The 15,556-nt window shown below is 41.8% G+C and overlaps 1 protein-coding gene across 1 annotated transcript in view; it reads left to right on the top strand.

Moving 5' to 3' along the window:
- LOC115090109 (afamin-like) overlaps positions 1-13,902 on the top strand; it is an 85,801-nt gene extending 71,899 nt beyond the window's left edge. Inside the window, exons 9-10 of the mRNA XM_029598820.1 lie at positions 8,363-8,562; positions 10,380-13,902. Coding sequence (XP_029454680.1) covers positions 8,363-8,562; positions 10,380-10,569 — 390 coding nt within the window. The 3' untranslated portion in view covers positions 10,570-13,902. The remainder of the gene's footprint in view (positions 1-8,362; positions 8,563-10,379) is intronic.
- Positions 13,903-15,556: the final 1,654 nt, after the last annotated feature.

Raw genomic sequence — 15,556 nt, forward strand, 5'->3', positions numbered from 1 at the left:
AAGACAGGAAACAGAGTAGGATTAAAAGGTCAATTTTCTCAGTGGAAATGGGTAAACAGTGGAGTGCCTCACGGATCTGTAATTGGACAGGTGCTTTTCAATAAATATATAAATATAAAAATATAAATATAAAAATTTCCTCCAAGCCTTCCCTTAAGTTCTAACATTTCAACATTACTCTCTATCAGACTCAGCCCAACTGGCTAGATGCCTGGTCCAGCCACAGTATAGACATATGTTCTCAGCCTCTAGTTTTTTGCTGTCCTTTTATTTCCAGGCTACTCTAGCCCCCAAGTTCTATCTCCTTGTTATATGTAACTGCGCTTCGGCCTTCCTGTTATATGGTTATGTTTATTTAGTCCCTAAATTCCATGTAAACCGTTCTGATATGAATCTCGTCATGAAGTTCGGTATAGAAAAATGTTAAATAAATACATAAATAAATAAATAAATGATCTGGAAAGGAATACGATGAGTGAGGTTATCAAATTTGCAGACGATACAAAATTATTCAGAGTTGTTAAATCACAAGTGGATTGCGATACATTACAGGAGGACCTTGCAAGACTGGAAGATTGGGCATCCAAATGGCAGATGAAATTTAATGTGGACAAGTGCAAGATGTTGCATTTAGGGAAAAATAACCCTTGCTGTAGTTACATGATGTTAGGTTCCATATTAGGAACTACCACCCAGGAAAAAGATTTAGGCATCATAATGGGTAATACTTTAAAATCGTCGGCTCAGTGTGCTGCAGCAGTCAAAAAAGCAAACAGAATGTTAGGAATTATTAGGAAGGGAATGGTTAATAAAACAGAAAATGTCTTAATGCCTCTGTATTGCTCCATGGTGAGACCGCACCGTATCTCAAAAAAGATATGGATGCGATGGAGAAGGTACAGAGAAGGGCAACCAAAATGATAATGGGGATGGAACAGCTTCCCTATGAGGAAAGGCTGAAGACGTTAGGGCTGTTCAGCTTGGAGAACAGACGGCTGAGGGGGGATATGATAGAGGTCTTTAAGATCATGAGAGGTCATGAACGAGTAGATGTGAATCGGTTATTTACACTTTCGGATAATAGAAGGATTAGGGGGTATTCCATGAAGTTAGCAAGTAGCACATTTAAGACTAATCGGAGAAAATTCTTTTTCACTCAATGCACAATTAAGCACTGGAATTTGTTGCCAGCGGATGTGGTTAGTGCAGTTAATGTAGCTGGGTTTAAAAAAGGTTTGGATAAGTTCTTGGAGAAGTCCATTAACTGCAATTAATCAAGTTTACTTAGGGAGTAGCCACTGCTATTTGTTGCATCAGTGGCACGGGATCTTCTTGGTGTTCGGGTGATTGCCAGGTTCTTGTGGCCTGGTTTGGCCTCTGTTGGAAACAGGATCCTGGGCTTGATGAACCATTGGTCTGACCCAGCATGGCAATTTCTTATGTTCTTATGAGTTTCATTTTATGACCTCATAGTTCTACTGTTTCCTTTCCAACAGAAAAGGTTCAAAGTTTGTGCATCATTAAAACCTTTCGGGTATCTCCCCTGTACCTTCTCTCTTCCAGGGTGTGCATATTCAGATCCTTCAGCCCTTCTTCATAAGTCTCCCGATACAGACACCCACACCATTTTGGTCACCCTTCTCTGGACTGCCTCCATCTTGGTCTCTATCCTTTTGAGATATGGCTTCAAAACTGTGCTCTAGGTGAGGCGTCACGAAAGACCTGTACACAAGCATTATTACCTTCTTTTATCTTACTGGTTATTCTTCTCTCTATGCATCCAGCATTCTTCTAGCTTTAGCTATAGCCTTGACACATTGCTTTGCTGCCTTCAGATCACCAAACACTGTTACCCCAAGGTCACTCTCCCAATCTGTGCACATTAGTCTTTCATCCCCAATCATGTACAGCTCTTTTGAATTACTGCACCCCAGATGCACTCTGTACTCTTGGCATTGAATCTTAACTGCCAAACCTTTGACTATTCTTCAAGCTTTCTTAAATCACTTTTCATTCTCTTTACTCCTTCAGGCATATCCACTTTGTGACAGATCTTAGTATCATCCGCAGTAAGACAAACTTTATCTTCTATCCCTTTCACAATGCCACTCACAAAGATATTGAACAGAACCAGCCCCAAAACCGATCCCTGTGGCACTCCACTTAACACTGTTCTCTCTTTAGAGTAGGTTTTATTTACTATTACACACTGTCTCCTGTCACTCAACAAGTTTGTAATCTACTCCACCACTTTGGTGCCCACTCCCAAGCTTCTCATTTTATTTATGAGCCTCCTGTGCAGGACCATATCAAAAGCTTTGCTGAAATTTAAGAAAATCACATTGAGTACTCTTTCTTGATCCAATTCTCTAGTCAACCAATCGAAAAAGTCAATTAGATTTGTCTGACAGGACCTTCTCCTAGTGAATCCATGCTGCCTTGGGTCCAGCAACCTACCAGATTGAAGATAGTTCATTATCCTTTCCTTCAGCAGAGTCTCTATTAATTTTCTGCAATACCACAGTGAGGCTATCTGGCTTGTAGTTTCCATCCTCCTCTCTGCTACCACTCTTGTAAAGTGGGATCACAACCACTCTTCTTCAATTTCATGGCACCACATCCGTTTCCAGGGATCCATTGAACAAGGCTTTCAGCGGACCCGCCAGCATATCTCTGAGCTCCCTTAGAATCCTGGGATGTACCTCATTTGGCCCCATGGAATTCTCCATGTTTCAGTTTTCAGTTTTTCTAGCTTTTCCCATACATTCTCTTCTGTAAATGGAGTTTTGTCTACCCCACCCTGATCTATGGTCTTGTAACTCCAGCAATGGTCCTTCTCCAAGGTCGTCTTTAGTGAATATTGAACTGAAGTATTTCTTTAATATTTTTTCATCTATCTGTACACATTGTTCCTTGTCCCCTTTCAATTTCACTACACCACTTTGGCCCTTCCTTTTTTCTCTGATATATCTAAAAAATGTTTTGTCATCTCATTTTAACTCTTTGGTAATCCTTTCTTTTGCTTGACTTTTTGCTTTACTGATTTCTTTCGTTTCCCTCAGTTTAACCAGATATTCTTCCCTCTTTTTAGAATCCTTTATACTTCTTGAACGCTGTTCTTTTTGTCTTTATTTTTTCAGCCACCTCCTTTGAGAACCAGATCAGTTTATTTTTCCTCTTAGTTTTGTTTACTTTCCTAACATAAAGATTTGTTGCCTTTGTAATAGCTCCTTTTAATTTGGTCCAATGTTGTTCCATCTCACCCATTTTCTCCGTCTTCCAATTCTTCCTCCAGGTACGTCCCCATTTTGACAAAGTCAGTATTTTTGAAATTCAAAATCAGGTCTTCGTGTGAATTCTCTGTATCCTATTTGGAAAATCAGACCAGACCGTCTGATGATTACTGGTGCTCAGGTGAGCACCTACCTGAACATTAGACATTATCACTATCAGTGAGCACTAGATTGAGTTTGCACCCTCCCTCATGAGTTCCATTACTATTTGTCTGTGCAGAGCCCTTTGATGGGCATCCACTATCTCTCTACTTCTTGTAGATTCCGCAGAAAGAATATTCAAATCTTCATCCAGCAGATTAAAATCTCCAACAAGCAACCCTTCACCCTTTTTTCCCAACTTTTTAATGTCTTCAGTGAGTTCTCTGTCCATTTCTTCTTTTTGAGGCAGTGGCCTGCAGATTACACCAGTAAAAATGGAAGCACCATCTTCTTTTTTTTTTTTTAGGATAGTTCATGCCTCTTTTCTACCCCAAGTCCTTCATTTCAGTTGCTTGAATATTGTTTTTGACATAAAGATCTACTCCTCCCTCTTTTCTGTCCTCTTTGTTCTTTCTTATTGCCCAGGATGGCCATATGCCAATCATGAGAATCAGCAAAATTAATAGAAAAAACCATACAAAATCAATTAGCAGAACACTTAGAGAGCAACAATATCCTGTACCCATCACAACATGGCTTTCGCAAAAACTACAGCACTGAAACACTACTACTTGTGCTAACATACATCATGAGAGGTTTCGACAGCGGTAAACATTACATTTTAGTGATGCTAGACCTATCAGCGGCATTCGATACAGTAAATCATAATATCCTATTAAATAGATTCAAAGAAATAGGATTATGCAACACAACAATCAAATGGTTCAAATCAAAGCTAAATAATAGATACTTCCAAGTGCAAATCAAAAATGTAATGTCAAAAAAAAATAAACCTTTAAACAGGAGTTCTTCAGGGATCAGCCCTATCCGCCACACTATTCAACATATACATGCTGCCGTTATGACACCTGCTAGCTGGTTTGGGCATCTCACACTACATATACGCTGATATTCAATTAATACTTCCAATTGATGACTCACTTGAGAAAACACTAAACTTAGCCAACATGTATCTAGATATAATAAAACAGCTCCTAAACCAAATGGAATTAGTTATTAATATAGAGAAAACAGAATTCCTACATCTAGAATGAAAAAACATCACGATCATTCAAAACCCAATCACACTCAATAACAACCAAAAAATACAACTAGCTGAGAAAGTACGAAACCTTGGAGTGATAATACGGAACTAAGTATGAAACAACATATATCTCTAAAAGTAAGGGAAGGATACGCCAAACGTATGACTCTTAGAAGACTTAAACTACTATTAACGACAAATGACTTCCGGTCAGTATTACAAGCATTAATATTTGCGAGCACTGACTACTGTAATGCCCTTCTACTGGGCTTACCCTACACCATGATAAGACCGATACAGGTATTACAAAACACAGCTGCAAGAATTCTAACTGCTAAAAGTAAAAGAGACCATATCACTGATACCCTAATTGAACTACACTGGCTACCCATTGAACAAAGAATACAATACAAGACCCTATGCACCATACATAAATTAATACATGACGAAAAGGCAGAATGGCTGAACACGGCCCTTCGCATACACGTCCCTAACAGAAACCTGAGATCAGCAAACAAAGCACTGCTAACTATTCCCTCAGTAAAAACAGCTAGACTAACTCAAGTAAGGGATAGGGCCCTATTCCTTGTAGGACCTATAATATGGAACACCATGCCCTTAGAAATCAGAATGCAAAGAGACATCAAAACATTCAGAAAAAGTTTAAAAACATGGCTATTTAAACAAGCATACCACAAAGAGAATGGAGAGTAGAATCCAGGGAAATGTAGGATGCAGTCAGCAGAACTCCCGCACACACATACACTATCTTACTCGAATTGTGTGCATTTTATTTTTATTTTATTTCAACAACAAAGGATTAGATTTAAGTATTACTTTATCTTATAGCTGATATAGATAGAAGTAGACATGACTTATCAAAACCACCAATTAATATTTAATATGAAACTATGTTACAGTATTTGATGGCACCTGGTTAGTTGATATAATTTAACATTTAAGCAACATGAAGTTATGTGCCTTATTGTGAACCATTGTGACGGCATCTGCTTAACAACGGGATAGAAAAGATTTTAAATAAAATAATAAATAAATAAAAGAAATAAAACCATGTGTCTGTAACAGCGACAATGTCCAAGTCTGCCTCCACCATTAGGGCTTGCAGTACCCAGTAACTTGGAGTACTGGGTACTCCAAACTTTAATTGAAGACTATAGGGTAGATTGGGAGGGTGGAAGGAAATCCCATCCACATAAAAGTCTTCATACAAGCTTCAACTCAATATAGAACCACAGAGGACAGCCAAGACATGCTGCATCTACAAAAGCAAATAGGGAATTCACAAGATAAAATGGTGATCAGGCTCAAGTGATACAGCCATTACTAGTTTCCACATGAGGGAGCTGTAAACCCACAAGGTTACAATTATGTATATTCTGACTATACTCAAGTAGGGAGCTGAAAGGATCCCTACATAAGATTTACTCTCTTCATGGAAAAATGTGTCTCCATCGGTTTCTAAACCAGCGAGAAAATACACACAACCTCTCAACTGAGAACTGGAGAAAGACAGAAAAAGGACCGGAAGAAAAGGAATGCACTCACTGCTAGAATGATCTTTCATACCACTGGATGTCACCTTATGACATCATCCAGACCTAAATGTACAACTGTCATTTTATACCATATACTACTGAAATGAAAACTTCCCTATACCTTCTATGGGTAGAGGTTCTATGGGTAGAGGTTAGGGCTGTTCAGCTTGGAGAAGAGACGGCTGAAGGGGGATATGATAGAGGTCTTTAAGATCCTGAGAGGTCTTGAATGAGTAAATGTGACTCGGTTATTTACACTTTCGAATAATAGAAGGACTAGGGGGCATTCCATGAAGTTAGCAAGTAGCACATTTAAGACTAATCGGAGAACGTTCTTTTTCACTCAATGCACAATAAAGCTCTGGAATTTGTTGCCAGAGGATGTGGTTAGTGCAGTTAGTGTAGCTGGGTTCAAAAAAGGTTTGGATAAGTTCTTGGAGGAGAAGTCCATTAACGGCTATTAATGAAATTTACTTAGGGAATAGCCACTGCTATTAATTGCATCAGTGGCATGGGATCTTCTTAGTGTTTGGGTAATTGCCAGGTTCTTGTGGCCTGGTTTGGTCTCTGTTGGAGGCAGGATGCTGGGCTTGATGGACCCTTGGTCTGACCCAGCATGGCAATTTCTTATGTAAGTGATGAAATAGTGACATATGGACCACAATTGGGACCTGGGCCACACTTACATAGTGTGTTGCTATTTCCTGAAGTACAAGGAATGTCTACATATTCTGCATTCAGCTACATCTGCAAACAGTACATTGCAGATAAACTTGTGTTTTTATTGTATAATTTCTTGCCTTTTGTTTTACTTACCATTTTTGTGATCTCTGAATATGGGTTCCTCCATGCCCACTTCTGATGCACAATGTTTCCTTACCAATTTGCTTCCTATTGCCATCTATTACTTGCTTACTAAAATGACAGAAAAGGAAAAGTACTTAGGAATGATCCTTCACCATTTCACTGTTGTGTTTGTGGACCCTTAGGCTGAGACGGGTCTGTCAGCAAGTGGACCCGGACAAAACAGAGACCCAGCTGGAGCTTCACCTTCGGGTTAAGCCTTTGGGTGCAGGGGCTGGCAGGTCTTAGGTGGAGTCTCTGTTTGGATAGCAGGGTCATAGGCATGTCAAGCAGCAATCAGGCACATTTAGAAGCAGGCAGTGGTTGGTGACAGGTAGCGGTCAAGCATGTTGAGAAGCAGGCAGAGGTCGGTAGCAGAAGGTGGTCAACATAATCTGAGGGCAGGCTGTGGTCGATCCAGTTATCCATCCAAAGGGAATAAGGGATGGATAGGCAGGGAGGTCCAGAGAGGAGAAGCACAGAAGGTAAGGGACACTGAAGAAAGGGCTGAACTGGAGACTACGCAGGAGCTGGAGACAAGAGACTGAAGACAGGGCTGGGCTGAAGACGAGATGCTGGAGCAACATGCTCTACTGAGAGTATTGGGTCCTGTTGTTGAGGCATGTTGCAGTTGGGAATCTGCTTTTTCATAGGCTAGCACCTGTGGCGACATCTCCAGGGCTGCAGGGGTTTTCCCACCACAGTTCTTTTAAATGTTTCAGTGTGATGCACACGTGTGTTTGCTTGAGGAGAGGGGTGGCATGCTGAAGACAGCACCATCCTGCTGTGTGAAGGCACAGCGGTTTCCTGGTGTGTCCGGGGTTGCTGACCCACTGCTACGGAGTTGGAGCCAAAAAACAAACCGGAAGCCGATCCAAGATGGCAATGTAGTAACGGAGGACAGCGTGGCTGGCCTGAGACTGAACATGAGGGCGGCAGTTTGCGGGATTAGCCCATAGACCACCAAACGTAGCATTCAGCTTACCATACCTCCACTTAGCTGACCAAGTCCATTTGTTTGTAATATTTCTCCTTCTATATTGGGCTGTCATAGCTGTTTATGTTATCTCAGTTTTGCTTTTCCCATATTAGTGACACCATTTTGAAACTTATGCCACCTGCTATGTAGCTATCAAGCATCAAACCAAGGTTTTCTCCTCAAAGGTGAATTTTCAAAGAAGTTACGTATGCAAATGTAACCTATTATCATAGCAATTTTCAAAAGCCATGTTACCCGGGTTAAGTTCGCTTAACATGGATAAAACCTATTAACACGTCAAGGTCATATATTGTAGCAATTTTCAAAAGCTCACTTACACGGGTAAAGTGCATTTAGATGTGTAAAACCCAGTTTCAAGCATATAAGTGCTTTTGAAAATCAGGCCCATAAATTGTTAATGTGACAGAGCTTAACTTTATTCTTGAAATCCTTACACTCTCAGATGAGTAAAAATATGGCTAACCTGACTTTTTTCTATTTGCAGTCAGATAGTCTCCTAGACTATTTCTGTACCTTGCCAACTATCAGACCTGATGGAGAATGTTGCCTTAAAAGGGATTCGGAAATCGAAGACTGTTTTGAAAAATTAGCATTCCAGGAATCACAGGCGATATCAGATATCTCTTTAAAATCAGATCATCTTTGTGAACTCAACAGTCAAAGTAGGGAGGATGTTCTCAGCTGGTAAGGGTCTGCAATTCTTTTCAGAAAAAAAAACAAAAATAAAGGGAGGTAACTTGAAAAAAATTGTAAAGAAAATGTCCACAAGAGCATGAAACCATTAAAGATAAGCGGGTAAGGTTTGTGGAGTATGTTGGGAGGATTCAAACCGATGGTAGTGTTGGTCCAGTGTGGATCGTCGATACCTGTGCCATGTGCAACTATTTCTCACACTCAAGGCATTGATTAAAAGTCAAAGCAGTATGAGTGGAGGCTAAATCATAGCAAGGCACCAGAAGAGGGGCAAAACAGAAGGAGTATAGATGTTAAAAACCTTTACAATAGGAGCAGAGCAAGGCAGCAAAAAGAGTGGCATCAGCACCCTAAGGCATCAAAATAAGGGCAAAGTGGTTCACCAAGGGACCATGAGAGGTGCAGCAAGTGTGTAAAGCATCGGATTGGCATGGCTGTAGGTGCTGACTGTTCATGTCCTTCTTCTTATTGGTTAGCATTTTAGGGACACCAATCATATTCAGAAATAGCAGCTCTGCAATCAATCCAGACTGCTGTAAAAAAAAAAAAAAAAATTGGTATAGCCCACAGAAAGATGGGAATTATTAGAAAGGGAAGGGTGAATAAAATGGAAAATGTCATAATGTCTCTGAATCGCTTCATGGTGAGACCGCACCTTGAATACTGTGTACAATTCTGGTCGCCGCATCTCAAAAAAGATATAGTTGTGATGGAGAAGGTACAGAGAAGGGTGACCAAAATGATAAAGGGAATGGAACAGCTCCCCTATGAGGAAAGACTAAAGAGGTTAGGGCTGTTCAGCTTGGAGAAGAGACAGCTGAGGGGGGATATGATAGAGGTCTTTAAAATCATGAGAGGTCTAGAACGGGTAAATGTGAATCAGTTATTACTCTTTCGGATAATAGAAGGCCTAGGGGGCATGCCATGAAGTTAGCATATGGCACATTTAAAACTAATCAGAGAAAGTTCTTTTTCACTCAACGCAAAATTAAACTCTAGAATTTGTTGCCAGAGGATGTGGTTAGTGCAGTTTGTGTAGCTGGGTTTAAAAAAGGATTGGATAAGTGCTTGGAGGAGAAGACCATTACCAGACTGCTACTAATTATGTTGACTTAGAAAATAGCCACTGCTATTACTAGTGTCAGTAACATGGGATAAGACTTAGTTTTTGGGAACTTGCCAGGTTCTTTTTGCCTAGATTGGCCACTGTTGGAGACAGGATGCTGGGCTTGATGGACCCTTGGTCTGACCCAGTATGGCATGTTCTTATGTTCTTATCAGAGCACAAGTGGTGGGATGTGCAGACATAGATTGTCCACAGGAGGAGGCCTTTTCTTGCCAGAATTATCTGCTTCCATTGGAGGAATTCTCATAGAGCAGAATTTCCCAGCCCTGTTCTGGAGGTGCACCTAGCAAGTCGGGTTTTCAGGATTGCAATAATGAATATGCTTGATATTTGCATACATTAATCATTCAATGTATGCAAATCTATCACATGCATATTCATTATAGATATCCTGAAAAGCAGACTGGTTAGGTGTGCTTCCAGGAGAGGGTTGGGAAACATTGTATAACCTCACCTTCCAGAGTGATCCTAATGGTCCAGAATCATAACTTGGCAAATTAAAATCAACATATTTTCAGTAAGTTTTCAAGTTACTGGAAACATCATTAGATTCTGTAGATGAAATTAGTTTCTGTATTTTGATGTAGCTTATCTGTCATTCTATAGGTTCCATGGCAGTATATATTTTTTAAAATAATTTTTTGGGGAGTTAATCTTCTTGTCATACCATCTCTCATTGCAGGTGTGCGTATGAATATGCACGGCGACATACCAATGAAAGCACTCAAGCAATTTTGAATTCTTCCCTTGAAGCCAGAGATGCCATCAGCGACTGCTGTGCAAGACATGACCCTGGAACCTGCTTTTCCAGCCATTTCCCCTTTCTTTCCCAATACATTATTGCTTTGTTTGCAGTAGAAGCTGGTAGATGACTATGAAATAAAAAAAGAAAACATCAGAGAAGGGGAGGTTGCAGGCCATCTGCATGCTTCTCCCAACTTCCCTGGTGGTGGACTACTGAGCCCATCACAACTCACTTGGGCTTCTGACACCGTACGCTCCTTCTAACTGCATGCTAGGTAACTGGGCAGGTTGTGATCCATCTACATACCACAACATGTCCAGTACAACCCATCTGGGCCAGGGCTGCTGACACCCTGTTCTTCTTTTTCTCTGTTTCCTATGGTTCCTCTAAATCTTCTCTTGTTCATGATAATTTTCATCAATCTTATTTCCTACCATAATCTGCTGTGAATAGCAAATCTACAGTCCCCATTCTCTGCATTCTTCATTTCACCAGCCGTTCTGTCTTCTGTACTGTCTACTGCTCACCAGCTTCAAAAATCTCTTTCTCATATCCAGCCATTTCTCTTCTCCCAGTAGGGCTCTTCAATAGTAATGGTGGTGAATGTCTCAGTGTATTGTAACAGTGATAGAAAACCTTTGCTAGGTGGTCTGCTCAGGGTCCTAAGGTAACACCCCATCAGGACAGAGAACAGAAGGTGGTAGCACCAGCGCAACCATCCAACCAGGGCAGTCTCTAACTGAGTTAGGGCCTGATTTACTGAGACTATTTTTTCCATTCTTTAGAATTAGGTAAAAGCCTTAGTAAATCAGGCCCTTCATCGTTAAAGGCAACTTTAAAAGATGCAGGAAAGGAGGAGATGGAGAATATGCAGCTATTAAATGAAAAAAAAACCAATTATCTGAACCAAGAAATTGGAATAGATTTTCTGAGGACTATATTCAAAGGCCATTTAGATGGATAACTTAAAGGTTATCCATCTAAATAGCAAATGTGGAATATTTAGCCAATTATGCATCTAAATTGTAGCCGGATAAGTAGTTATCTGGCTATAATTTAGATGGATAAAAAAAGGGGTGCTTTGGGGGTGTTCCAGGGAGGAGCTGAGATATGTGGCTAACCTAGCCAAGAATCGGGTATATCCGGCTTGTTTAGCCAGATAACTTTAAACTTGCTTCTTATCAGATCTAAAGTTATATGGCCTTCTGTGGCCAGATAATGTGCTGTCTTTAAAAGATAGCCAGTTAAGTGGCACTGTCATTTGCTAAGTAAATAACAGCACAGCATATGGCCAATCCCCTCCCTCCTCCTCAAAGTGTGATATCAGGACCCTGTCAGGCCATATTCTCCTCTCTCCAAAACCTTTTTAAACCTTGAGGAAGTGCCTGGCATTCAATGCTGGACCCCCAGTCCCCAGTCCCAGTGTCGCACATACCATCTGGCTGCCTCCTTGCCTCTCGCCCCCCCCCCCCCCCCCCCCAACTCACCCACAAAGGAGAATCCTTGCACCAGCAACCTCCCCCCGCCTCCCATTCCCCAGACCCTCTCCATCCTGCCCCAAACCTTTATGATGTGAGCCGGGAGCGAGGGACTCTCTGTCCCACCCCCCGTGCCTCTGGCGCTGCTCTGACAGAGGCAGTGCTGGAAGTGTAAGCTCCTTCTCTGGCTGTGTTCAAAACACCTTTTTCAAACTGCTTTTCAAATCTCTCTATAATACACTTCTTAGAGAATTATGTTTGCCAAGTATGTTTATGCTGAATAGATTGTAAGCTATTTGGAGTAGAGACTGTTTATTTGTGTATCTGTACAGCGCTGTATATCTAGTAGCACTTTTAAAATGATAAATAGTAGTAGTAGTAGTAGTACTAGGGGAGAGATCCTGTGACCACTAAGCAGTTGGCTCACTTCCTGGGTTGCTTCTCTTAAGTTGTTCATTTCTCCCTTTTCGGTGTGTTGCTAGAATCCTGTACCTGATCAGTAGGGTCCTTTGTTTTCAGTTTCAACCGGTTTTCACTCATAAATTCCCAGATTTTCCAAAAGTGACATTCGGTTTCATCCAATTCTCACCCTAATTATAAGCTGATTAGAAAGCAGCTCCAGAACTGCAGATGCAGCGTCCCAAGGCCTCCATTCCCAACAGAAGCACTTCCCGGCAGGTTCCCTGGTCCCACACAAGAGCAGAAGTGCAGCTCACAGGGGCCTCAGTAAGCGTGCTGCTGAAGGAGAGAGGAGAAGCCTGGAGCCACCCCTAGCAAGGATGAATGCTGCTCCAATAACGGAGGGGAAGAGGGAGATTATCAGGGATGTGGGGAGAGATAGGGATGCTGCCGATTGGGTGGGTTAGAGAAGCTGCTAAATGTTTTATTGTCCTGGCTTCTGTCCACCAAAATAAACTCAGATATTTTACCCAGAACAATGAGGAGTTCCCTTTTCCCCCCCACTGATTTTCTCCTGTTTTTGTTCTTGTCATAATAAACCCTGATGAATTCCCAGGAAAAATGATAAAAGCCAAAAATGAAGGTCCCTACTTATCAAGTATTGCATGCCTGACTATACAGGCTCCACTTTATTTACTTACAAACTTAAAACGTCTCCTTCAAGTTCTTTAATTGCTCTGGAATAACCGGAGCTTATTCTCCTCCTTTTTGGACATTGACACCCATGCCAGGCAGTGGCGTGTGGTAACATTTATAGCAGGGGATTCAGTCTCGTTCCCTCGGCCCCCTCTCCATTTCCATCCTGCCCTTTTCCGAAACACCAGCAGTCTCGCTCCCTCAGTCCCTTCTCCCCTCCCTAAACCTTTCCACATAAACACACACACACACCAGTCTCACTCCCTCCACCCCCTCTCCCCATGATACAAAAAATACTTGGGACCCATATGGCATTAGGCCTATTGAAAATGTACTGGGTGTGGGCTTAGCCCTCAGAAAACCATGAACAAGCAATTAGAATAAGGTAACCTTCCATACCAAAAGAGCACTATGAAAAGACAACACAGCAAATATTACATCAGGCTCTAAGGAAAACAGAAGAAGCCAGGTTACCTAAAAATACCTGCAAAATAAAAAAAAAAAATGCATGTTCCTAAATATATTGTACAAAAGCTTTTAAAACTATATAGGTCCATTCTTCAGATTCACCCTGAAACATTCATATCTTAAGACATTATTTTGAGATAATACTTACATAGCTCCAATAAAATCACGGGTTGCCAAGAATACAGTTTATACCAAGAGACAAATCTGTCATATCAAAACACTAACTCCAAGGACTCAAATAGCAACAACCCTATCCAGGAAAGATCATCAGTGTAAATATTGCATCTGGTTCTAGAAGACTAATACACCTCCTATTGAAAACAGAAAACTATACCTCTACACAGAAATTATATAGCAGAATCTCTCATCTCAGTCACAGATACAGAAAACAGACAGACCCTTAGCAAAGACAGAATAAGGGACCAACACACAATAAAATTAATAAATATTAAGGATCAATCATAATAATAAAACCATACTAATAAAAATAATAAGCTAACTTCCGCCCATGACACTGCCTGAGCCCTAGTGGAATGAGCCCTAACCTGACTAGGCAATGGCTGCTCAGCATCCAGATACGCAGCTGTGACTACCTCCTTAATCCAGCGGGCTATTATAGCCTGTTACACCGGCTCGCCCTGTTTACTTCCACCATGGAGAATAAGCAGCCGATCCTTCTTTCTGAGAGGTTCAGAAACCTCTAAATACCTCAAGATATGCTTTTTGACATCTAAGGGCTGTAAGAGGCAATATTCCTCCACACCTCTTGTCTTGTCCAGAGACAGCAGGGAAATACACTGATTCAAGTGAAAATCTGAGACCACTTTGGCAAAAAAGAAGGACCAGTACACAGCTGTAGCAGATTCCTGTGCGCCAGAAACCGGAGGGGAGAATCCACCAGAAGCCTTTGCAGATCTGCATACCACGGTCTCCTGGGCCAATCTAGTGCCATCAGATGCACCATCCCTCTGTGACCCTCGACCCTCCGAATCATTCTGCCCAATATGGGCCATGGGAGAAAAGCATACAGCAGCTTCTCTTCTTGCCACTTCTGTATGAGGGCATTGATGCCCAAGGACTTTGGATCTCTCCTGCGACTGAAGAATCGAAGAACCTTCACATTGCAAGAAGTCACCAGCGGGACCAGAAACGGAAGGCCCTAATGATCCACTATTAACCAAAATGTCTCTTTTGACAATTCCCAGTCTCCTGGATCTAGACTCTGTCTGCTGAGAAAGTCTGCTTTTACATTGTCTTTTCCTGCAATGTGTGAGGCTGAGATCGCCTGAAGATGCGCTTCTGCCCATTTGAAAAGTTGGCTATTTCCTATGACACTTGCTGGCTCTTGGTTCCTCCCTGCCAACTGATGTAAGCCACTGTCATTCAATTGACATTATCCAGACTGCTTGACCCTGAAATCTGTTGCCAAACTGCAAGCATGACAACCAGACCGCACTGGCTTCCAGCTAATTGATGTTTCAGAGAGGCTCTTCTGCACTCCAGTGCACTTATGCTGTCAGCTCCTGATAGTGAGCTCCCCAATCTGAGAGGCTCACATCTGTCTTGAGTGTTAGCCAGTCCGGTGATCTTAGGGAAACTCCCTTTCTTACATGATCCACTTGAAACCACCACTGTAATTGAGAGAAGATCTCCATTGGCAGGTGGAGCCAAATCGAATAGCCTTGAGACTGTGGGCTCCAACGAGACAGCAGAGTGTGTTGAAGAGGACACATATGCACCCTTGCCCATGGCACCACCTCCAGTGTCACCACCATCAATCCAAGCACCTGAAAATAGGACCATATTGTCGAGCGTATTGTGTTCGTCAATAGATGCACCTGTGCCATCAGCTTCTGTATACATCCCTCTGGTAGGAACACCCTGCCCTGTTTTGTGTCAAACTGAATACTGAGGTACTGTAGCAACTGTGATGGCTGAAGATTGCTCTTAGCCAGATTCATGACCCAACCTAGCCCCTGCAACAGGGAGATCACCTTGCACTAGACCCGGAGGCTCTCTTCCAGATTCTTGGCCCGAATCATCCAGTCATCCAAGTACGGGTGTACCAGGATC

Source organism: Rhinatrema bivittatum, chromosome 1 (assembly GCF_901001135.1).
Source record: "Rhinatrema bivittatum chromosome 1, aRhiBiv1.1, whole genome shotgun sequence".
NCBI lineage: Eukaryota > Metazoa > Chordata > Amphibia > Gymnophiona > Rhinatrematidae > Rhinatrema > Rhinatrema bivittatum.